Below are 25,576 nucleotides of genomic sequence, written 5' to 3'. Positions count from 1 at the left end.
CCACAATGATTTCCGTCATCTCACGTGTTAATATTTTTTAGTGTAACAATTTATGATTTGCAAAAATAACTGTTGCATCTGTGTAGATTACATGAGCAAAGTGTATGCGCGTTGTGCACGCTATACATTATGGTCAAGCATGCGCCCTTAAAATAGCATAATGAACAACGCGCAGCGCGCCACTGACTTTAGACTAGGTTTTTTCTGGTCAGTGGCGCAATTGTTTAATGGAACAGCAAAATAGCACCAGGGATTGTTTGCGCCGGAACACGCCTCCTTTTTTGCGCTGAACCGCCCAGGGAGCGCAAGTTCATTCACTAGTTTAGCGACGTGCTTCTGTGGAGGGAAAAGCCCGCTTTGCGCAGGTGCAAAATAGGAATGACACATGCGTCGGTGTACAAAGTCAATTGCGCTGGGTGCAAGATAGGGCCCCCAGACTTATTGTGTGCACAATCATTCTATGAGCTTTTATAATAAACAGTGAAGCTGGATGTAAAACAAAGCCTTTTTGACAGTACACCAAGTTTTCCAATATTTAGTATATGATTAACCATATAGACATTGCAAGGAGAATTCATTGCTTGGTTTTCCTTGCATGCATGCAATACAAAGGTTATCCAACCAGTTATAACAATTACCTGATTAACCATTAATACAGAATTACAGCGAGACTCTTGTCTTTTAATGTGGACTAACAGTGATATAAATATTACATGATTAAGAATTCAGTGATAACTCCAGATAATAGCAATGTATCGCTTTCAAATGTGTAACCTTTCAGCAATGGTGGCATTTGCATTGTTGCACATGTTTGTTAGGGATATTACTGTATGTCATGTCAAATGATCTTTCTTGAAGATATGTGACATTTCAGTTCGCTTTCAGTGTCTACGTTCAATGACCAGATGGAGACGCTGTTCCTCCTTTTATACAGTTGATTTTAAAGCATTTTCACCTTCCCCCAAAATGAGTCCAATCTGACTTGTTTCTTAAAGTATATATTTTTATACAGAGATGGATAATAAATAATTGTTTTAATGTATTCTAACCAGGCAGGCCCAATGTCTGCACACCGATCCATCACTGATTATTATGTGTTGTGTCAGAAAACAGAGGCTCACTAAATAATTGGTTACTCTAAGTAATTATCGGATCTATTTCAGTTATATGTTCCTAAAGATAACCTATAGATTGTATATTAGTATAAAGAGGCATCTGCACATTTATAATAGATAAATGCAAATTATGGATGAAGATTTCATGTTTAAATGATAGACTATACTTGTTGTGGACCTTGACCTTTCGAGCTATTGTAATAGTGAAAACTGCTTTGTTGCAGAAGTCTCCTTTTCACTTTTTTCAATAAAAATATCAAAAGCATGACATATAGTGTAAAATTCAATGAGATTCTAATCAAGCTTAATAAAACATGGGCAATGGCACACCCTCTATAGATTTAACTTATATATTGCAAACGTAGCTGAAGCCTTTTCTCGTCCAGATGTGTTTATTTCTGTTCTTTCGCTTTGATCAGTCCGTCCGTGAAAGAAGCCCAACTCGTTTAGACGAATCGGTTCTTTTGAACAGTTCATTTAAAATAATCAGTTCAAAAGCGGATTATTAGCATATTGCATTCTTTGTCTAAACTTTAAAACTAAACAGTTATATAAAGCCATATGTTGGCACACATTTGTAGTGTCTCTTTTCTTTATTTTTTTATTTCTTGCAGCAATGATTCTTCACATAAAAACAAAGTCAGTTAAAACATTAATATCATTTTCATTTACTATAATAATAAAGTTTGCAATTGGCTAAATGTTATTGATTTTTTTTATGTAACTTTGCTTTTTTAAATTTATTTATTTTTGCTGCTACATTCAAATCCTAAATTTACAGCAGGTCGGCAAATTTTCACATGCTAAATTCTAGCGAAACAAGTTTTCCCTTATTTGCCACATTGACCACAGAAAGCTTGGTTTGAAAGTAACTTATCTGTGAACTGTTTAAAACATTTAGGCTACTAAAAACAGACAATGGTCGGTGTCATTGCACTTCCGGCGTCTAGAGTTCGAACCCCAGCTTGCGGACCTTTTCCGATCGCTTCTCTTCCTGCAACTGTCCTATCAAAATAAAGGAAAAATGCAAAAAAAAAAAAAAATCATAAAGAAAATGTACAATGGAGTTTTTTTGGCTACGACATTTGACCTCCATTTTAGATCCTTCGTCGGAAAATCAGTAAACCGATTCAATCCGATTCGTGAACAACTCTTTCGGTTCGAGCCAGTTCAACCGATTCACTGAAAAGCGAACGATTCGAACGTCGCTAGCCGAAAAGGGGGCGGGGCACAACGAGGACCATCTCTCCAACGGTTTGTATTGTTTTTTTCATGTGTCTCTGTCAGTCATACGGCTAGCCCTACCCCGCTCTCCGAATCCAATAGCGAAGCTTGTGTTTCAGACTCTTCGAGCAAGCAGACTCCTAGTCCGTTTTAATTCGCTCTCTAGCGTATCGACATTATTCAGCATGCCCGAGCGGAGGCCCTTCGTGCGGTTGCCCACTGAAGTCTACCCCGTCAACTACGGGCTGCGCCTCAAGCCCGACCTCATCGACTTCACCTTCGAGGGCAAACTGGAGGCAGCCGTGGAGGTAACATTAATGTTGCATGCAGCCCCTCTGCCCCGGGCCATAATGTCATGCCTTGTTCATGTTAAGCGTGGTTTTTAACTTTGCATTTTAATAACTGCTGATACTGTCGTTGCTGCTAATCTAAAGTGCTAGCGAGACAGCGGCTTTAACCTCCAAATCTTTAACATTTACGAGTCCAGCACGTTGGAATGTGATCATTTGTGGTTAAATACTTAAACCCGGTGACCTCTGAGACCAACCTCTCGCAATAAAGATAATTAACGTTAAGCAGGTAACGTTAAGTTTGTTTCCCCGCAAGCTAAAGCGCTAACGTAACTGGCGCCACACTGCTAACCACGTTAGCCTGCTGGGCTGCTGTCATGTACACAAATATATTTCGTAATTTAACCGCCTTGCTGGTCATAGTTTTCACGTATTTGCCCAAGACGAGTGAATCAGTTCCGTCTACAAGCTCCTGAGTCACTCTAAACCTGTCTGACAGTTTACATGATACTTTATAGCTTACTATAATCACAGTGTAGTGCCTCACGAAACACTGGGTGCAATGTGGACTTTGTGACTTGGGACAAAATAATGCACTTTTATACTGTTATATATAATCTTCAAAATATGAGGTTCATTAAAAGTTCATTGTTAGTTAGGCATAACTTTTATGCTCGTTAAATTCAACGAATATCTGTATCTAAATTTTTATAATTCTATATATTTGTGTTATATATATATATATATATGTTTGTGTGTGTGTGTATATATATATATATATATATATATATATATATATATATATATATATATATGTGTGTGTGTGTGTGTATGTGTATAAATGTTTGTGTATGTGTGTGTGCATATATATATCAGGACAATCACAGCATGTACTACTGGGAAAATGACTGAATGTTTCTGTAAATATGGAGAAAAGATGGCAGAGGTCAGTGCAGGCCAGATGGGATGAAATTGAGGTCTAGCATATCCTTCTGCGTAAGATTGTTTATAATGCCTTTTATAGACCAACTGCTTTACATGTCAAGTCATGTTGTACCCCACTTTGATGCAGCCCTGTTGTGAAAGTCGTCTTGCCGTTGATGTTGTCTTGATGCCAAAGACTTATTGGAGCATGAGATTAACTACATCCCCCACAATGCCATATGCATTATGACTGTGATTGGCTTCCATTTATGAATGCCATTGAAGTAGTGCACTCATAGTTGTCACAAGGCCAGTACACTCATTGTATCCAAGTCACATCCAACTTCAACAAGCCACATGTGCTCTCTAAAGCTTCACCTTGGCAGATTCATGCCTCTAAACACAATGCGTATCATTGTGCAGGATCTAATTCACCATCAATAAAGTGTGGTAATAGTTCAGTTGAGGAATAATTAAAACAGTGTGTTTACTGACTCTGGGATGTATTTGTCTATGAAAACTAGCTTATGGATGTGAGGAGAGCATGAAAGCTATTGATCGTCCTGGGAAAGTTTCACATCAGCATTATGCAATAAATGCAGTATTAAACAGCCTATTGGAACATAAGAGGCCATGCAAACTGTTGTTCTTTTTTATTCATAATCTGATTATATATGCACACGTCAGAATTTCATAGTGGCAACAGCAGGAGTTGGCCCTTGAGCCTCAGCAAAGCCGTCAGGATTCAGGCGGTGGTTTTTCCATGTGCATCATATTTGTTCGTACTCCCGGAGATTTCCTACAATAAAAAAGAAAGAGGTAAATTGTACGAGCAATGATGTGAGCAAAGATAAAAACGGCTGAAGTACATGATGCCAGTACACTCAGGGTCATTGAAAGAAGTATCTCATGCTCATCAATGCTGCATTTATTTGATCAAAAACACAATATTAAAAAACGAATATTGTGAAATATTATTAAAATCGAAATGAGCTAGTTTCTATTTAAGTATGTTTTTAAATGTAATAAAATTTCTGTGACACAAAGCTGAATTTTCAGCATCATTTCTCCAGCCTTTCAGTGTCGCATGATCCTTCAGAAATCATTCTGATATGCTGATTGGGTGTTTAAGAAAGATTTATTATTATTATTATTTTTATATAAATTCTTGGAGAAAAGAGTTCTGCTGTTTTTCTTTTTAAGACTCTTTGATGAATAGAAAGTTCAAAAGAACAGCATTTATTTGAATTAGAAATCTTCTGTAACATTGTGAATGCTTATAAATGTCACTTTTGATCAAATCGCAGGGGTCCACACTGGTCCTTGAAAGTTTGTGAATCAGAATTTTCTTTTTCAAGGCCCTGGAAAGTTTTTGAAAAAAAAAAAAAAGTCAGCTAATGTGTTATTTCGCCAACAATTCGTGGCCTATGTCTAGAAGCTTGCTTGATTTACATTAGTTACGTGCATTATTACTAGGTTCACTTTATGCTGTACATACATTACCATGATGTTAGAGTGACCATATTTCTTCTCTTTTTCCAGACATTTCTTCTTTTTTGACCTTAAAAAAAATGCAACTGTCTGGGATTTCTGAATCGCCCCCAAATTTTGGGAATTCTGCTTTTGCTTTCTAGAGTCCCCAGTGTGTTTTTGTATTAGAGCGCTGTGAGGAACTGATGTCTTAATGAATTTCTACCTGAGATTTGTGTGTCCAATCCCGTCCGCTCCCTGCAAACATTCTCATATTGCATAATTTCCGCGCATCAGGGAGCTGCTATCAATACAGAGAGTATTTAAATCTCTTTTGAATCAGCCATCTCTCTCTCTTCAACCCATGAACATCCGAATGATGGGTTGATTTTTCCCAAGGTTTTAATTGTTGCTTAATTACTTTTGACTAAAATGCTAGTATTGAAACATTTTGCATTCTGCCTATGATGAAACTGTGCTAGATGTTAAGTTTTGTGAAGGAGGGCTGCTGGTAGCAAGCTTTCTAGCTCTGTTTATGATCAATATGCATAACAGTGACGGTAAAAATATATATTTAGGTAAGGAAATGACATTTTCAGTTTTGATTTTTGAGATATGGTCATTGCACTATTTTGAGCACTACACCCCAGCCCTCCACCCCGCCCACAGTCACCGTCCTCTTTTTGTAAAACTAAAATATGGTCACTCTACACAGCGTTAATTCATGCACAAAACTACTAGGATGGTAACTCTGTGTTTCACAGACACACCCGGAAATTAATGTTGAATTGCTTTGCTTACTAAGATAATGTAAACCCATGAGGCAAAAAAAACTTCATATTCATATATCTTAAAACTAATGGTTACATGAGCCTACCGTATTTTCCAGACTACAAGTCACACTTTTTTTCATAGTTTGGCTGGTCCTGCGACTTATAGTCAGGTGTGACTTATTTATCAAAATTAATTTGACATGAACCAAGAGAAATGATCCAAGAGAAAACATTACCGTCTACAGCCGCGAGAGGGTGCTTATAGTCCAGTGCGACTTATATATGTTTTTTTCCTCATCATGACGTATTTTTGGACTAATGCGACTTATACTCCGGTGCGACTTATAGTCAGAAAAATACGGTAAGCTCTTTTCAATTAAATCCATGCAAAAGTTTATATCAGGTCATTTTAGAATATAGTATAGGATGTACAGAATATTCTTCAGTTTTATGCAAAACAGAAATACAACAAATAGAATATCAGATCTGTCATATGGCCAAAAATGAATGCAATTGATAGTTGTGTTTGACAAATGAAAACTGTAACTTACTGTATCTTACAAGATAACACGATGTAACCTCGCTCTCACTTGAAATGTGTCTCCACATTAAGTCTTTGAATTTGAGGGTATTGGACTTTTTTTTTTTTCTTTTTTTTTTTTTTTTAAGTTAATCAAAGTGTTGGAACCCAGTGCATTGTTGCTTAATAAAAGTATTAATTTATTTTAAAAGTAGTATATATAATTTTAAACTTTGCTAATAATTTCTCTTTTTGTGTCAGAGAAAGAGGCTCATTTGGTTTTTACTAAACCAGGAAGAATTTCCCGCTGTGATTGGCTCTGTTGTATGTTGGTGACTTGAGTTTGTTCCATTTTTATGGCTGTTATCTGATACTGTATGAAACAAAGGAAGGTTTCCGAAGCTTGCAAAAGGCAATGAAGTGTTGCTAGAAAAGAAATCAAACACCAAACACTGAAAACCCCGAAGTCATGAAACAACCGGAGCCCCATAAACGCTGAAACTGAACTGTATGTCATTGTTCTTGACAGGTTACTCAAGGGACAAACCAGATTGTGATGAACTGTGCTGATATAGACATAATTACTGCTTCTTTTGTGCCTGAAGGGGGGGAAGGTGAGTGTGAAACTGCAAATCCACATTTAGTTGACGTATTTGCTTGACTTTTGACTGATTACTGGTTCAACCTGCATTAAATGCTTCATAGTCGGTTTTAGTTTTAGGATTAACTGTGCTCATTTTCTCCCCGTCCATTTAGAAATTAACGCTACAGGAATTAACTATCAGAATGAGGATGAGAAGGTGACTCTATGTTTCCCCAGCACTCTGCAAAAAGGTAAAGCACATCTAATGTGTCCTGGAAGGAGCCTGCTGGAGTCATGTCAACAATCTCTGTGTAATTAGTTGCTGTAGTCTGTTTATTGTCAGATGAAAGCGGCTCTAACAGCTTCCTGTAAAAAGATGAATGGGCCTTCCTTGCTCTGTCCTACTGTTTTATGTGCCTTTTGTTTTTTTTTAATCATGGGCTTCTTGTTTTTCAGGGTCGGGATCATTGAAAATAGACTTCGTTGGAGAGCTGAACGACAAAATGAAAGGCTTCTATAGGAGTAAATACACAACTCCTTCGGGAGAAATCCGGTACGCTGCCGTCACACAGTTTGAGGTAAATTCATATCAAGGTATTGGTTCATTCATTTGTTTGCTCGCTCGCTTTCTCTGCCACTGTTTGCTTTAGCCCAGTCATTTGTCACGTCCTCTTCTCGCTCTTCCTGCTCAATCATTCACTTTCCTCTGAGATCTTGACCGTCTGTCTCTACGGAGAAGAATACACATTCACATAGGCATTCAGCCTACACTTTTATTCTTGCAAATAGAGAAAAACAAGCAATTAATTATACAGGAGTTTATAATGGAGTCGTGCAGAAGTAAAACTGTAGTAAAATCAAACCTGTTACAAAATGTGTTGCTTGGCCTTTAATAGTATGCATATTGTACCATTTTAATATATTTGCATGTTTCACTATGATGATACTCTTGCTTATTATGTTTTCATTTGGTAGGTTTTAATGTGGAAGGGGACAATTAAGTTTAGTCTCTTAAGTGAACTTAATCTACCTCAATGATAAGGACTCAAGGCCAGTGTAAGAGAGTTGATGTAAAAGTAATTTGCCCTTTCTGATTAGTGCTGCATTGCCTCTGACGAATATACATGCATTGATTTTTACATCTATTTTTATGACTTGCTAAGCTCAAACGTTTGTTTTTTCGGTGATGTAATCTATGCTGTTGTTGTACACTTTGCTGATCTGTCTGCAAGGTAATGTTGTCTAGCAGCTGACTAACATGGAAAAAAGACTTGTTATAGTCAGTCTGGTTTTGTGTGTGTAAGTCATCAGTAATATTTTGCATTACATGGCATAATTTTCCAGCAAAAGTGTCTATTATTAATTTTCACCTTGATTAAAATTTTCTAAAAAAGAACAAAAAAAATGATAACCAGACCATTAATATTGCTTTTGCCATGTTTCTCCAGCAAAGGTGTTTTTATTTAAGAAAAAAGTAATCAAAATGATCTGTGGAATCAACAAAAAATATATAAACAAATATGGCCCAGTGAAAATGTTGGCAGGGCAATATTCTATCAAACAATATATTCTATCAAACAAGTTTTTTATGATAATAAAAGTGTAGATAGCAGTTAAATTGCACGATAAACAAATTGCAAACAATAGTATAAAAGATATGTTTGGAAAACTGAGTCTCAGAATAATTAGAAGAAATAGCTTAAGTAAAATATCAGTAATGTTGGGTTTTTCAAACCAACTTAAATAAGAAAATGTTGACAGGGCAACTACAAATCCAAATTGCTGACCTGACTTGGCCTTAAGAAAGAAAGTGCTTTTGTGCATCTGTGGTTTTTAGATGCCATGCAAATATCATTTGTTTGAATCACTGCAACACAAGCTTACCCTGAGTCCTCTCTTCCTGTCTCGCTGTCTCATTCTCTCGACATCTCTCACCCCCTCCAGGCCACGGACGCTCGTCGAGCTTTCCCTTGCTGGGACGAACCCGCTATCAAAGCCACTTTTGACATCACCCTTATCGTCCCAAAGGACAGAGTAGCCTTGTCAAATATGGTACGTGTCATTTATTTTTTTTTTTCTTCTGATCTTTCCCTCTGGAAACAAATCTCCCTAAATGACTAGATTCATATTACTGTCAGACACATGCATTATCTAACACAGGCCCGGAGGCGTTGTGCCTCCCCTAGCCGATGTACGTTTTCTGAGTCATTACACTTGTGGCGCACATGCAGCATACAGGTTTTGACATGTGATGTGTGCCAATCGCATTCCTTCTGTTTTGAAAAAGAATTTTAGACCACTATATTGTTCTAATAACCTCTGCTACTGTTTTTTCTTAGGAAGTTATTTGTTGTTGTGGTTTTATCAATTGAAATGTAAATCTGCCAACCACAAATGGTCTTTTTTTTTTCACCAAAATGTGATGCAAATTGAATCTGACTTTTCTTTATCTGTGCAGAATGTTGTTGATCGAAAGCCATATCCAGAGGATCACAGTCTGGTGGAGGTGAAGTTTGCCACTACACCCATCATGTCCACCTACCTGGTGGCGTTTGTCATTGGCGAGTATGACTTTGTGGAGAGTCAGTCATCAGATGGTGTGACGGTGCGTGTGTACACTCCTGTTGGAAAGGCAGAGCAAGGGAGATTTGCACTGGAGGTACAGCAAGCGCACTCTCAGTTTGTGACTGTTTTCATTTTTTTGGCATATCAGACTTAAAGTGCTTTAGGTTTTTGTAGTCTAAACAACAAAGCCACATATAAAATTATTTATACAGGTTGGTATAATAATGTACTGTCTACATAAATAATATTATACAATTTATATTTTTTACATTTTATTTCCAAACGTCTGATTAAATAAAAAAATATATACCACCATTCAAAGGTTTGGAATTAGTACATGACTAAGTAAGTTATTCTGTTTAAGGTCACAATAAATTGATCAAAGAGCTTCAAACTGTTAAAAAAGTATTTATTTAAAAAAAAAAAAAGCTGTTGTTTTGTATTTTCTATTCTGCAAAGAATCCAGACAAAATGTATTATGGTTTTGGAAAAAAGTTTTAACATCGAAAATAGAACACTTTTATTTTAAATGTAAATATTTTTAGAGTTTTACTGTATTTTTGATCTAGTAAATCAGACTCTGTGAGCATAACAAACATTACTGACCCCAAACTTTTGAACTGTAGTGTATTAAAAACATTATTATTTTTATAAATATTATTATGACATTTATATCATAAGCTAACAATTATTGTCATTTTGGACTATTACTGATAAATGTGATACTACAATAAATAACATCACAAAATTATAATGTACTATATATATATATATATATATATATATATATATACAGTATTGTTCAAAATAATAGCAGTACAATGTGACTAACCAGAATAATCAAGGTTTTTAGTATATTTTTTATTGCTACGTGGCAAACAAGTTACCAGTAGGTTCAGTAGATTGTCAGAAAACAAACAAGACCCAGCATTCATGATATGCACGCTCTTAAGGCTGTGCAATTGGGCAATTAGTTGAAAGGGGTGTGTTCAAAAAAATAGCAGTGTCTACCTTTGACTGTACAAACTCAAAACTATTTTGTACAAACATTTTTTTTTTTCTGGGATTTAGCAATCCTGTGAATCACTAAACTAATATTTAGTTGTATGACCACAGTTTTTTAAAACTGCTTGACATCTGTGTGGCATGGAGTCAACCAACTTGTGGCACCTCTCAGCTGTTATTCCACTCCATGATTCTTTAACAACATTCCACAATTCATTCACATTTCTTGGTTTTGCTTCAGAAACAGCATTTTTGATATCACCCCACAAGTTCTCAATTGGATTAAGGTCTGGAGATTGGGCTGGCCACTCCATAACATTAATTTTGTTGGTTTGGAACCAAGACTTTGCCCGTTTACTAGTGTGTTTTGGGTCATTGTCTTGTTGAAACAACCATTTCAAGGGCATGTCCTCTTCAGCATAGGGCAACATGACCTCTTCAAGTATTTTAACATATGCAAACTGATCCATGATCCCTGGTATGCGATAAATAGGCCCAACACCATAGTAGGAGAAACATGCCCATATCATGATGCTTGCACCTCCATGCTTCACTGTCTTCACTGTGTACTGTGGCTTGAATTCAGAGTTTGGGGGTCGTCTCACAAACTGCCTGTGGCCCTTGGACCCAAAAAGAACAATTTTACTCTCATCAGTCCACAAAATGTTCCTCCATTTCTCTTTAGGCCAGTTGATGTGTTCTTTGGCAAATTGTAACCTCTTCTGCACATGCCTTTTTTTTAACAGAGGGACTTTGCGGGGGATTTTTGAAAATAGATTAGCTTCATACAGACGTCTTCTAACTGTCACAGTACTTACAGGTAACTCCAGACTGTCTTTGATCATCCTGGAGGTGATCATTGGCTGAGCCTTTGCCATTCTGGTTATTCTTCTATCCATTTTGATGGTTGTCTTCTGTTTTCTTCCACGTCTCTCTGGTTTTGCTCTCCATTTTAAGGCATTGGAGATCATTTTAGCTGAACAGCCTATCATTTTTGCACCTCTTTATAGGTTTTCCCCTCTCTAATCAACTTTTTAATCAAAGTACGCTGTTCTTCTGAACAATGTCTTGAACGACCCATTTTCCTCAGCTTTCAAATGCATGTTCAACAAGTGTTGGCTTCATCCTTAAATAGGGGCCACCTGATTCACACCTGTTTCTTCACAAAATTGATGACCTCAGTGATTGAATGCCACACTGCTATTTTTTTGAACACACCCCTTTCAACTAATTCAACTAATTGCCCAATTGCACAGCCTTAAGAGCGTGCATATCATGAATGCTGGGTCTCATTTGTTTTCTGAGAATCTACTGAACCTACTGGTAACTTGTTTGCCACGTAGCAATAAAAAAATATACGAAAAACCTTGATTATTCTGGTTAGTCACATTGTACTGCTATTATTTTGAACAATACTGTATATATATATATATATATATATATATATATATATAAAAAGTTGGTTTAGCTTAATGCTAGCTGTAATTATAATAACTCTTGTCAAAGTATCATCCCGTGAAAAACATTTTTCTTTTTTTTCCAGGTTGCTACAAAGACCCTTCCGTTCTACAAAGACTATTTCAGCGTTCCTTATCCGTTGCCTAAAATTGATCTAATTGCTATTGCTGATTTTGCTGCTGGTTTGTATCTTTTTCATGAAATATGAAACCTCTCATAGACATTGTTATATTTAGTTTTAACCTCTGGTGCTCTTGCGTCCTGTAGGTGCCATGGAAAACTGGGGCCTTGTTACTTACAGGTGACTTTTAAATGACATGATTAAATCCTAATCCTTAGACTTGATAAATCATCACGGAAACCCAGAATCTTGTGCTTTTTGAAAGCGTCTGTTCAGGAGAACTTCATTAATATTTAATCTGTCTTGGTAGCATGTTAATCCCCAGCCATATCTGAACAATATGAGCCACGTTATGTTTTGTTCTTATTCTTTTCTTATTTTGTTTTTTTAAATCTCGTGCTCACCCCTCGCAGGGAGACGGCTCTGCTGATTGACCCAAAGAACTCGTGTGCATCGTCCCGGCAGTGGGTCGCCCTTGTAGTCGGCCACGAGCTGGCACATCAGTGGTTCGGGAACCTGGTTACTATGGTGAGTGTTCAGCCACAGATAGTTTTTGTAGGTCACAGTGGTATTTTAATATAACTGTGTTATTCTGGGTGCTGAGAACATGTCTGTTGCTGCAGGAATGGTGGACTCATTTGTGGCTAAACGAAGGCTTTGCGTCTTGGATCGAGTACCTTTGTGTGGACCACTGCTTCCCTGAGTACGACATCTGGACCCAGTTTGTGTCTGCCGATTACACCAGGGCTCTGGACCTGGATGCGTTAGATAACAGCCACCCTATTGAGGTCTGCAACAGATGAGTGGATCTTTCTCATTGCACCCAGATCTCCCAGTGTGCGCCTGTTTTGTTTGTTGCTTTTAAGGGTTCGTGTGGATAGCAGGAAGTTTTGATTTGCAGTCTGCTCGGCCGTATCGCTTACAGCATTTAAATTCCACACCCAGATTTAGCCTGATGAAATATTGATCTCCGAGTCATGTTTCAGAGTGTGTGTGTTGTGAATCATAGGTTGACGTCGGACACCCTTCAGAAGTGGATGAAATATTCGATGCCATATCGTACAGTAAAGGGGCCTCTGTCATCCGCATGCTGCATAACTACATCGGCGATGAGGTGAGAGGTCATGCTCAGCCAGCTGCAGAAAGACATTCCCAGTGTTGATCTGTCAGGCAGGCGGTCGATGTGGGTTTTCCAGGTGTCTATTTTGCTGGAGTTAAATACCTTCTTTTGTTAATTGTTGCGAGCAGCCCTTTTTAATAATGACTTTCAGATTAATTCGCAATTCTTTACAGTTACCTTTAGATCTTTGGTTTTGAGTTATGTCTGATTAAATTATCTTTTTTTCTAGGATTTTAGAAAGGGAATGAATGCTTACCTTTTGAAGTTCCAGCACAAAAATGCATCTACTGGTAAGTTAACACACCACAATCTTTGCGTAGATTAAGCTTTGACCCTCTAATAATTTCTATCTTGATGACTAAACGGCCTTATGAGCTTGTAAACCCAAGAAAGACTTATAGTGATTGTTACATAACCACCTGTTCAAAATTATCTAACGGCCAAATTTAGTTGTAGATTTTTTAGGTGTCTTATCGTTTCTAACTCAAATAGGGATTTTTGGCATGAAAATAGCCAAATAAGGTGTTAAAAAACCACCACCAAACAAAACAAGAATATAGCCGTTTCGTCATGACATGAAATATGAGTAAATGAGTTCTTAAAGTCTGTGTCATAGGCTTAGACTATATTTGAACAAAACTCAATGAAGTCATAAATCGTAATTATTTTCATGACAATTACTGATCAGTATAAACAGCAGTTATCTTTAACTGTGGAAAGCTTTCTGTGTGTCATGGACAGAGTGAACTGTGTATCAGTTTCTCTGATTAAATGTGGGACGATGTTTCTAAAATCTTCATTTTATGTTGTTTTCAAACTTTAAACATTATAATACAGTATTAAAAAGCATACATTATCATTTTAAAAACTTTTAGTCTTTATAGAACAAAATGGTGCACTTGTTTTCAACACACCACATAAAAAAGAAAAATGAAGTCCGGACTATTTTGTTGAAAAGTTATGAATTTGTATGAATTTAAACATCTGGAGTTTGAAGAGCGCACAGTGAATTGTAAAAGAAAAAAACATATTTTCACTTGTATGTAGGACAGCGGCTCTAAAAGGAAATGATTTAGCATTGCTTGTGGCCCACGATCTGATCCAAACAACAGTGATTACAGCTGTAGTAATTACACAGTGTTACATTGTAATTCTGACGTGACATCGTATTTGGCGCGAGTGTTGTGGGCGTGTGTGTGATCATGCAGCAGTGTTGTTATTATGCTTTGTTAATTGTTGTGTTGTCAGAAATAAAGGGTGTGACGTTCTCTCTTTATATATCCCAGAGGACCTATGGGAGTGTTTGGAGCAAGCAAGTGGGAAACCTATTGCTGCAGTGATGAATTCCTGGACCAAACAAATGGGATTCCCTATTATAGTAGTGGATCAAGAGCAGGTAACAGTTACAAACTCATTCTCATAGACATCAGGGTTTGGTTTTGATCTGATTCAGCACTGTGGGATTGTGTTTATGTATATATGTGTGTGTATATATATATATATATATATATATATATATATATATATATACAGTACAGACCAAAAGTTTGGAAACATTACTATTTTTAATGTTTTTGAAAGAAGTTTCTTCTGCTCATCAAGCCTGCATTTATTTGATCAAAAATACAGAAAAAAAATGTAATATTGTGATATATTATTACAATTTTAAAATAATCGTTTTTAAATTTATTATACTTTAAATTATCATTTGTTTATGTGATGCAAAGCTGAATTTTTAGGATCATTATCACATGATCCTTTAGAAATTATTCTAATATGATGATTTATTATCAAAGTTGGAAACAGTTCTGCTGCTTAATATTTGTTCAGAACATGTGATACTTTTTTAGGATACTTTGATGAATGAAAAGTAAAAAAAAAAAAAAAAGCAGCTATGTTTTTAAAATATAAATATTTTGTAATAACAATATACACTACTGGTCAGTAATTTGGGGTCAGAAATTTTTTTTCTTTCTTTTTTTAAAAATAAAATCAATACTTTTATTCAGCAAGGTGTGTTCAATTGATAAAAAGTGATAGTAAAGAAAATATATTATTAGAATATATATTATTAGAATTTCCTTTTTATTTTGAATAAATGCAGTTCTTTTTAACCTTTTATTCATCAAATATATTAGACAGCAGAATTGTTTCCAACACTCATAATTAGTTAGAATGATTTCTAAATGATTTTATATATATATATATATATATATATATATATATATATATATATATATATATATATATATATATATATATACATCCAGAGAAATGTTGTTTTTTATATATATACACACACACAGACAAAGTTTCAAATTTTCTGAGGTTTCAAATATGATTTAAATACGCCTCGGGCATTGAGAAGTCTTGCTGGGATTGACTATGAGCTTCTCAGGGAGCATCTGGTAATAACAACTGTTGTCTTGGGTAATACCAGATTTAATCAGAGCTGAAATAATTGGTTTGGGTTTGTTTTTTTCCCTCCAGCATGGCAGTGACCGCGTGCTGAAAATCTCTCAGAAGAAGTTCTGTGCTAGCGGACCACGTAATGGTACATGCAAAGAAAGCAGTTAAACTATTGAAGCCTCTGACTTTGTTTAACATTACATTTTTTTTTTTTTTTTCTATTCTGTAATATCTGTTTTTATGTTCTAGATGAGAACTGCCCCAATTGGATGGTTCCCATCAGTATCTGCACTAGTGAGGACCCGAGCTGCTCCAAGATGGAGGTTCTGTTGGACCAGCCTGAAACCACAATTAACATCACCAACGTTGCACCTGACCACTGGCTCAAGGTCAGATTGCTGCATTTTGTAGATTTTATGGAAAAGTTTATTTATACTGTTATTTATACTATACGGAAAGGCTTCAAAGATTGTGCATTTATAAAATCACATTGTTTTCTACCATGTGCAGATTAATCCAGGTACCGTGGGATTCTACAGGATCCAGTACAGCTCTGCAATGTTGGAAAGTTTGCTTCCTGCTATCCGAGACCTCACGCTTCTGCCTGTGGACCGCCTGGGTCTTCAAAACGACCTCTTCTCCCTGGTGAGACGCCACACATCAGTCTGAATCAGTGTTTGCAATCAGAGTAGAGGCTCAGCTCTCCATCTTGAGTCAAGTCTCCAGTATTAAGACTTGAGTGAAGTGTCAAGTTACAAAGTCGTATGGAAGTCAGGTTCTTTCATGCCTCCAGGCCTGACTAATACATTATAAATTAAGGAACAAGTCATGTGGGTTTTGTAACTTCGGCACAAAAAAAAAAAAAAAATGTAAATAAAAAAACTCTGTAGATACTGAGAAATGTCAAGTTGGCAGTTCGCTGAAATAATAGAAGCATAGAGGAAGTTGTTGCTTTTAATATCTTAAAATATATTAAATATATATATTTTTTTATATATAATAATGAAATATTAGTTATATTTAAATGGCACAAAAAATCTAATTAAAGGGATAGATTACTTCAAAACTCTGTCATCATTTACTCCCTCAAGTTCCAAACCTGTTTGTATATTTCTTTCTTCTGCTGGTCCCCATTGACTTTCATAGTATTTTCTTCCATACTATGGAAATCACTGGGGACCAGCAACTGTTTGGCCACCCACATATCTAGTATGTTCAGCAGAAGAAAGAAACAAGTTTGGGACAAATTGAGGCTGAATTTCAAAACTGAATGATTTTTGGGTGAACTATCCTTTTAAATGTATTTTAAAAAAAAATGTAAGAATACAAAGGTATATTGTGTGCTTGTGGGTTTTTTAGTGATCTAGTATTGGTGTGTCATTAAGCTTTTTTGCAGGCTACAAATCTTTTTTTTCCCCAAATCTTTGTGTTCAGTGTTGCTGAAAAGAAAAGCCATTTCAGCAATATCATTATTCGTTTCCATTTCTTCTCTGTCTATTACCACTGTCTGTTTTTAATAGTGTCTCTCTCTCTCTCTCTGTCATGCCCTCAGGCTCGAGCAGGTATGATCAGTACTGTGGAGGTGTTGAAGGTGATGGAAGCATTTGTGAATGAGCCAAACTACACGGTGTGGAGTGACCTGAGCTGTAATCTGGGTGTTCTGTCCTCTCTGCTCTCACACACTGACTTCCACGAGGACATCCAGGAGTTCATTCGAGATCTCTTCACCCCTATCGGCATGAAGCTGGGCTGGGACAGTAAAACCGGAGAGGGTAAGAGAAAGAACTGAATGTGTATGGACATTGTGTGTCATAAATATTCACTCTCATGTCATTCTGAACCTGAACTTTCTTTCACCTGTGGAACGTAAAAGATGAAGAGGCCATTGACTTTCATTGTATAAACAAACACACGGAGACTTTTATGTTCCACTGAAGAAAGTAAGTCGTAATTTTGGGTGATAAAATAACGACAGTTTTAATTTTTGGGTGAGCTATCCCTTTAAAGGTGACACATTCTGCACTTTTCTTTCCAACAGTCTAGGTTTCTTGCACTTAGACAGTCAGAATTTATTTTCACATCACCAATTTCTAGCCACCTTCAATTTAAACATTTGAGTATGTTCTCTATGTAAATGACCGTGGTTATGATAAGCTAACTGCAATGAGTGACAGCGCTCCTGTTAAGTTGTTAAACTGAAAGGGAGTTGATATATAAATGTTATATCATGGCAATTTTACAAGCCATTTTTTATTTATTTTTAATATAAGGTAAGGGTTAACACAATACAAAAGTTTCTGTAGGAGATAGCAGGAAGAGTGATATTGCGCTTTGCATTTTCAAAACCAATTTGACTACGATGTAAAAAACAAATGTTATTGATTTAGATAAGATTGATTAGTTATTTTAATAAGTTAAATTTATGTAAATATTAATTAAATATAGATATCATGAATGTATATATAAATAAATAAAAAAATATGTAGCTTTCAAGCATTCCTTATTTAAATGAAAAATATATAAATATAAAATAATTACTTTGAAGTAAGCCTGCCTTTGCTGTGTTACAGTGTTCATTGGCCATTAACTGCTCACCGACTCCACCATCATTTTACTTATTAAATTATTCAAAAAATAAAAAAACATTTAGTTTGATAATGGGTTCTGCAATATAAATGGAAATCATCTACTCCATAAAGCATTAGCAGCAGGAGTCAGATTTCACTTATGTGAATAGGGTAAGGAGAGAAGACTGAAGAAGAAGACAGAGGATTTGATGTCAAAGCGAAAAAGCAAAAGTGCATATTTGGCCATATTCCATGTTTCACATAAATTAAGTTTGTCTTTGTTTTATTGTTATTGTGTGTTTTTCATTCAAATTAATAAAGCACCACAAACTAGCTGGATTTCTTTTCATTTATTTGTGTTCCAACACGGGAACCCCTTGCAGAATCTGTGAAAATGTGAATAATTTGAACAAAATAAGATATATCATCAGTGCATGTTATTCTTTACTTAGTATTGTCCTGAGTAAGATATTTGACATAAAATATGTTTACATTTATTCCGTAAGATAAAAAAATAGCTGAAATTATTCAAATAACCCCATTCGAACTTGGTTCTTACTGTGTGTGGTTACCTGGATGAACAGTTTTTTTGTTTTGTAATGGTTTTTCATGAGTCTCTTGTTTGTTCTTAACAGTTAAACTGAGAACTGTTCTTCAGAAAAATCCTCTAGGGTCCTGCAGATTCTTCAGTTTTGCAGAATCTTTTGCATATTTGAACCCTTTCCAGCTGTGACTATTATCTTGAGATCCATCTTTTCACACTGAGGACAATTGAGTGATTCAAACTCAAATATTAAAAAGGTTCGAACGTTCACTGATGCTCCAGAAGGTAACACGATGCCTTACGAACCAGGGGGTGAAAACTTTTGAACAGGATGATGTCATTGAAATTTTTATTATTTTGTTGAAATATTATTTTTCCATTTAGTACTGCCCATCAGCAGCTTTTCGGAGCACAAATGAAGTACAATTAACCTTGATCTTCAAATTCCAAAAGTTTTCATCCCCCAGCTCTTAATGCATTGTGTTTCCTTCTGGAGCCTCAGTGAATGTTGCTCGAAGATGCTGGAAAACTGAATTATCTGCAGGACCTAGAGAATTTTTCTGAAGCACAGTGCTCAGTTTAACTGTTCAGAACAAACAAGGGACTCTTGCACAACCATCACAAAACAGAAAGACAGTCGAGGATCATCAGGTAACAGAACACAGTACTAAGAACCAAGGGTTCCCAAACTTTTGAGTGAATGGAGTTATTTTAATAATTTCAGCTATTTTTTGTCTTGTGGACTAAATGTTAACATCATTTGACAGTACTAAAAAAAAAACATGCATTTTGAACGATTTCTCTTTTTTTTTTATTTTTTTTTTTATTATTCTCATTTTCACAGATTCTGCAAGGGGTTTCCAAACCTTTGCATGGCACTGTATATACAGCCCCTCACATGACATGAAAGAAGATATATATTCTTCTTCTAAAAACGAACTATAAAGGAATAGTTCACCCAAATAACCTAATAAAATCTGCACTGTTTCTCACACAGACTTATGTTTGCGTTGTACATATATAGCTTCATGGTTTCTTTTTGAATAGTTATCATTCGTTTGTCAAAAGACATTCAAATGAAGTGTTGGTTGCCCTTCTCCCCTGTGTCTTGTTCAGGGCACTTGGACGCCCTGCTGCGGGGTCTGGTGCTGGGGAAGCTGGGTAAAGCGGGGCATAAGGCCACACTGGAGGAGGCTCGGCGGAGATTCAAAGATCACGTGGAGGGTAAACAGATCCTGCCTGCAGACCTCAGGAGTCCAGTGAGTCGTCTTGCATTTCTGTTCATAGTAACGCCACATTTGCATCAACAAAATCCAAAATAAATAATCCTTGGGAATGAATAGATGGTGCGTTTCTGTTTAGTGTAAAATACAACAGAAACAGCTGCGGCAATGCTAGTTATTGAATAACAATATAGATTGAGCATTTTAGTTGACACTAATCTGGATTCTTAAATCCAAAGATCAAGATTGAATATGAAACCGTCTCAGATTTTAAAATTCTGTCAATATCACCTCAAAAAACAAACAATAACATTGTTTTGATGCCATTTAATTGATGCCGTTTTATTACATATATACTGGTAGTCTCATCTTTATTACTAGTTATAGCACAAAATAAACATGAATGAACATCATAAGGTATGTTAAAAGAAAGCGTAATACTTACTGAAATGCATCACGTTTTGTGCAGTTGTTCAATCGTTTGTTCAAGTGTTTTAAACACAAGACCACATCAGCCATCTTGTAAGCAGGAAAGCCATCGACTGTCCATGATGTCCAAATCGATAATCAACTAGAAAAAGACAACTCTAGAGAGAAGCATTTTGCTAAATATATGCCCTGTATTTTACATTTAACGTATTTTTACTTAACTTGCTGTCTTCGTTATTTAATGTTTGAGTAAATCTGTCATGAAAAGTTAAGGAGTCACCGTTTGAATGTTTAAATTGGAGTAGAAACATGATTAATTGATTGTTAGATCAAATTTATTTTCAGTTTTAGGTACCGTATTTTCCAGACTATACGTTTTTTTTTTTCATAGTTTCGCTGGTCCTGCGACTTATAACCAGGTGCGTCTTATTTATCAAAATTAATTTGACATGAACCAAGAGAAATGAACCAAGAGAAAACATTACCGTCTCCAGCCCTCAGAGGGCGCTCTATGCTGCTCAGTGCTCCTGTAGTCTACACTGAAAACATAGAGCGCCCTCTCGTGGCTGGAGACGGTAATGTTTTCTCTTGGTTCGAAATAAATGCAACCTATAGTCCAGTGCGACTTATGTTTTTTTCCTCATCATGACGTATTTTTGGACTGATGCGACTTATACTCAGGTGCGACTTATAGTCAGAAAAATACAGTATATTGTTTTTGTTTACATCAACACTGTGAAACATTATTAATAATTACAGTTCTCAGCCAAGTGCATCACGAATTTTTGGTTTTGCTTTTGACATCACTAGTACTATTACCTCCACCTTAGTAGTTTAATCTATCAGCTGATTTTGCTAAATGGTGTTCCTGTATTGTTTTTAGTAGTACTGGCTCAACATGTCCCTGTAAACGAGGGTGTTTTTTTGCATCCCTCTAGGTATACCTAACAGTTCTGAAGCACGGAGACAGCACAACGCTTGACACCATGCTCAAGGTGACCGTTAACACATGTCTGAACATTACACAGCGATAGCCTTAAAGGTGCAGACAAATAAAAAGCATCTCTCCTGTTCTGTGTTCAGCTTCACAAGCAGGCAGACATGCAGGAGGAGAAGAACCGCATCGAGAGAGTGCTGGGAGCCATTCCCGCCCCTGACATCATCCAGAGAGTGCTTAACTTTGCCCTGTCGGTATGCAAATACACACACACACACACTTACTGTAGAAAATAGGTCAGACTGGAAAAATTGAAAACACAAGAACCACACTTTGCAAGAGTGTGAACGGATAAAGGGAATGGCACAAAACAGTCTTTTGGGGTGGATCGTGCCAAGTCTGTCAATTACATATCCCCGAATTATTGTTGAATTTGTGATATTTTCTGTATTGAAGGACCGGTATTATTTAGTCCCTGTGACTCATGTTTAAAGCTGCAATGCATCAGTTTTCCTCAGGAGATCAATAAAGCACCATTTCATCTTTGAATTAGACTAACATTCTCACAAGAAATCCAATCTGATCTGACACGCTCTAATCTGTGGGAATTCAAAATCTCCAGAAGTGTGAACCGTGGCGCTGAATGTGGCTGTGGTATTTTTAGGAGGAGGTTCGTCCCCAGGACACGGTGTCTGTAATCGGGGGCGTAGCTGGAAGCAGCAAACAGGGGCGCAAAGCTGCATGGAAATTTGTTAAGGACAACTGGGAAGAACTTCATAACCGTTACCAGGGCGGCTTCCTCATATCAAGACTCATCAAGGTGAAACGAGTGCAGTACACAAATAGAATGCAACAGGCTGTAAATTAAATATAAGATTTATTGATTATGTATCATGAATATATGTTTTGTTTCTTCACTGCAGCTCACATTGGATGGGTTTGCAATAGATAAAATGGCTGCTGAAGTTAAGGTGAGCGTCATGTCACTTATAAGCAGTGTTGTCTAAAGTCAAGTCACCGTTATTTAAATTGTCAAAGCAGCTTTACAGTATTAAATACTGTGGGCAGACGAAACCAGCAGTTTAATTCTAGGTGTGTAAAGTGAATGGAAATGCATTTTCAAGTTTTGTTCTGCCTTAAAATATTCCAAAGACTATGTATTGCACTTGGGTTGAGTAAACGTTGCTTGCAAGCCAGAACAATGGAAGCACATTTTTCATTAAGGCAGTGTAACCAGTTCACTAATCGCTTAATATGAATGAGTTTCAAAAGTCCTTTTACAGTTATCATAAATAATGGAAAGATAATGTTAACCATGTACAGGAACAAATTTGTTAATATAATGTATGCAAATAAGAGTGAGAATTCATATACATTCTCATAAGAAAAAAAGTATGCTTGAGTTTTACTTGATGTATGACTGTTGCCTGACAAAATATTAAACAAAATGGTGTTTTACAGCAGGAAACATTAGTAAAAACCGGTTGCCAAAAAATCAACAATAGAAATTATAATCATATTGTTTAACATAAATTTTATATTTTAAATATTAATATATATATATTTTTTCAATATTGTTAGATTAGTTTTTATTTTTAATTGTTTTTATTGATTTATTTTTTGTTTTAAAATATTTAATTGACTAAATATTGCACTTGGTTAGAGTAATTCTAGTTCTAGAAACCTTTTTTAAGAGTAAAATTTGTTTATTTATTTTGGTTAATAAGTGGGACATGTTAATGATTCAATCAGTCTAAATTTAGTTGATTTTATTTAAAAATGTATATACATTACTAACATTCAAAAGTTTTGACAAGGATGCTTTAAATTGATTGCCTTGATCAAAAGTGACCATAAACGCATTAATGAAGTTACAAAATTCTATTTCTTTTCAATTTCAAATAATTGCTGTTCTTTTTAACTTTCGTCCCTTCAAAGAACCTGAAAAATGTCAGACATAATTGACATTTTTAAATATATTAATAAATATATTAATATATATATATATATATATATATATATATATATATATATATATATATATATATATATATATATATATATATATATATATATATATATATATTGTGTGTGTGTGTGTGTGTGTATATATATATATATATATATATATATATATATATATATATATATATTCTTTATATATATATTTTGAAATATTACATTTTTTTTATGTTAGGTTTATTCTCAAGAAATATAATGCAAGCAAACATATCAAGCAGGAAGTTTTTTTGGTTTCAAGTGATGGAGCAACAGATGTCCTGTTCAAAATCAAGATAAAGTGCACAGTGATACAGTCTGAAAAGAGAAGCACTGCAGGTTGCTGTTCTGAACAGAAGTGTCTGTGGTTTCTCTGTTTTCAGAGTTTCTTTGAGAGTCATCACGCACCAGCAGCCGAGCGCACCGTACAGCAGTGCTGCGAGAACATTCTCCTGAACGCCTCCTGGCTCAAGAGAGACGCAGACGCCATCCACCAGTACCTGCTGCAGCGGAAAGCGCCCCCCGTCTGACCTCTGAACTCCGATCCCTCCCTGACCTGCTCACTCACTCCCAAATGAGCATCATCTGGCTATCTTCAGCAAAAACAGAAACGATTACAAAACTGCAACTCCATCTTAAGAATTACCCAAGAGTCGATAAAGAGAAGTGAGACTAGGAAGCGAGAAGGTTATTCACTCTTGAGTGTGCCGTAGTTCCCCATTCTGCCAGCAGGAGGCGCAAGTGCACTCGAGCAGAGCTGTGACTGAACAGAGATTCTCCGTTATTTTATTATGAGCTGGTAATGCATGTTCACACATGGTTCCCTCAGTATGGCGCTCCTCTCATACAGTGGTATTATTACACAATCACCTCTCCTTCCTTACAGTCACAGATAGAAAAAAAAAAGCAAGCATGACATTGATATGCTCCGTTTTAAATGTGTGTTTTCTTTGGTTCTGTACAAACGACGATTTCCTCCAGTTTTATCAGTAATAGCTATATACGCGTTTTACCCATAAACCTCGGCGGCGTGACTGGGCAGAATGGGGGTTAAAGGTTGGGACACATTGGTGACTGAACAGACTCTGGTAACGGCTCTGAATCCCATCGTTAGTAACGATTAGGACTGAAGACGCATAAGCATGGTACTGTGTGTATATTGTAAACTGCGAGCATTAGTTCTGAGACCTTCAATTATTCTCAAATGTGATTATATATACATATGTATAATCTCTGATATCTGCCCTTGTCTCCTGTATGTCACTATCGCCTTTTCTGCAGCATTTCCGCAGGGTTTTCCCTCCAGAAATTAAATGAAATGAACACAGTGGATGATAAATTATTACAGTCTCATTATCATGGGCCATGATGATACAAAGAACTTGCTGAAATCAACAGTAGCATTCGGGACTAGATTGGGACCCCCCCCAATAAATCATGATTTTCAAACTCTGAGGCCTTAAATTGGTGAACCTGATTTGTGAAAATGATTATTTTTTGAGATGCAATGGGCTCATATTAACATTGTTGATCAGCAAACCAACAGACATCGAGTTCATGATCATCAAATTCTGTCTACATCTTTCCCTGACATCTGCTTTTGTTTAAAATACAATTGATGTTCATTAAAGAAGATGAGAAAAAAAGATAAACTATGGGCACAACTGTATTGTGGGAATGTCGTGTTGGATTTTTACACATGAGTTATGACCTTCATGCTCCTATATTTGTGTGCATTTTGTAAACTATATACAGATGAACATGTATCCCTTAAATGTAGGCTATGCCACACTCAGTTCAAAAAACATATCACTTGTAAATACTGATTGAAATCATGTGCAGCAGGTACAGTGGGAGGAAAGACCAGGACTTTGCTCAGTTTTGGGACACTGAAGCATTGATGATGAATGTTTACCTGTGTGTATATAGATTGATGTTGGGAGCTTTTGTTCACTGTGTGCATCATGCAGCCTGACTTACTATGACCACAGACGTCAAACATCAATGATCGTGACCGTCTGATTTCACCAGATTTTCGTTTCAGTATTGCGGGAGATGACATAGAACGTGACAATAAAGGAAATCACATCTGATGGAAGAGAGAAACCTTGTGCAATCAATTGCTTGCATTTATCAACGTGCTGGAAAATACATCCGTACTACAGTTTTAACATATTAGCTGGTAGCTTGTCAATGAAACGCAGTCATGAGAAAACATTTTTCTTCAAGTTTTGAAGATGCACGAATGAAATATTTTAAGAATGCATTTATATAAAATTATTCTTAAAATTGAATTCCACC

General features: G+C 36.1%; 1 protein-coding gene across 1 annotated transcript; it reads left to right on the top strand.

Annotated features, from left to right (window-relative positions):
* The first annotated feature begins 2,524 nt into the window (after positions 1 to 2,524).
* LOC113110619 (puromycin-sensitive aminopeptidase-like) lies at positions 2,525 to 25,377 on the top strand. Its single transcript, XM_026274727.1, has 23 exons — positions 2,525 to 2,647; positions 6,846 to 6,930; positions 7,073 to 7,150; positions 7,356 to 7,477; positions 8,844 to 8,951; positions 9,358 to 9,558; positions 12,013 to 12,109; positions 12,195 to 12,228; positions 12,462 to 12,576; positions 12,672 to 12,836; positions 13,058 to 13,162; positions 13,398 to 13,458; positions 14,455 to 14,564; positions 15,659 to 15,722; positions 15,827 to 15,966; positions 16,088 to 16,222; positions 17,130 to 17,349; positions 19,805 to 19,947; positions 21,279 to 21,335; positions 21,424 to 21,531; positions 21,942 to 22,097; positions 22,201 to 22,248; positions 23,659 to 25,377. The coding sequence occupies exons 1-23, from the start codon at positions 2,525 to 2,527 to the stop codon at positions 23,803 to 23,805; spliced, it is 2,622 nt and encodes an 873-aa protein (XP_026130512.1). The 3' UTR covers positions 23,806 to 25,377.
* Positions 25,378 to 25,576: the final 199 nt, after the last annotated feature.

This window comes from Carassius auratus, chromosome 11 (genome assembly GCF_003368295.1).
Source record: "Carassius auratus strain Wakin chromosome 11, ASM336829v1, whole genome shotgun sequence".
Taxonomy (NCBI): Eukaryota; Metazoa; Chordata; class Actinopteri; order Cypriniformes; family Cyprinidae; genus Carassius; species Carassius auratus.
Note: the sequence above shows the minus strand (reverse complement) of the source record. Positions and strands in the feature narration are given on the sequence as shown.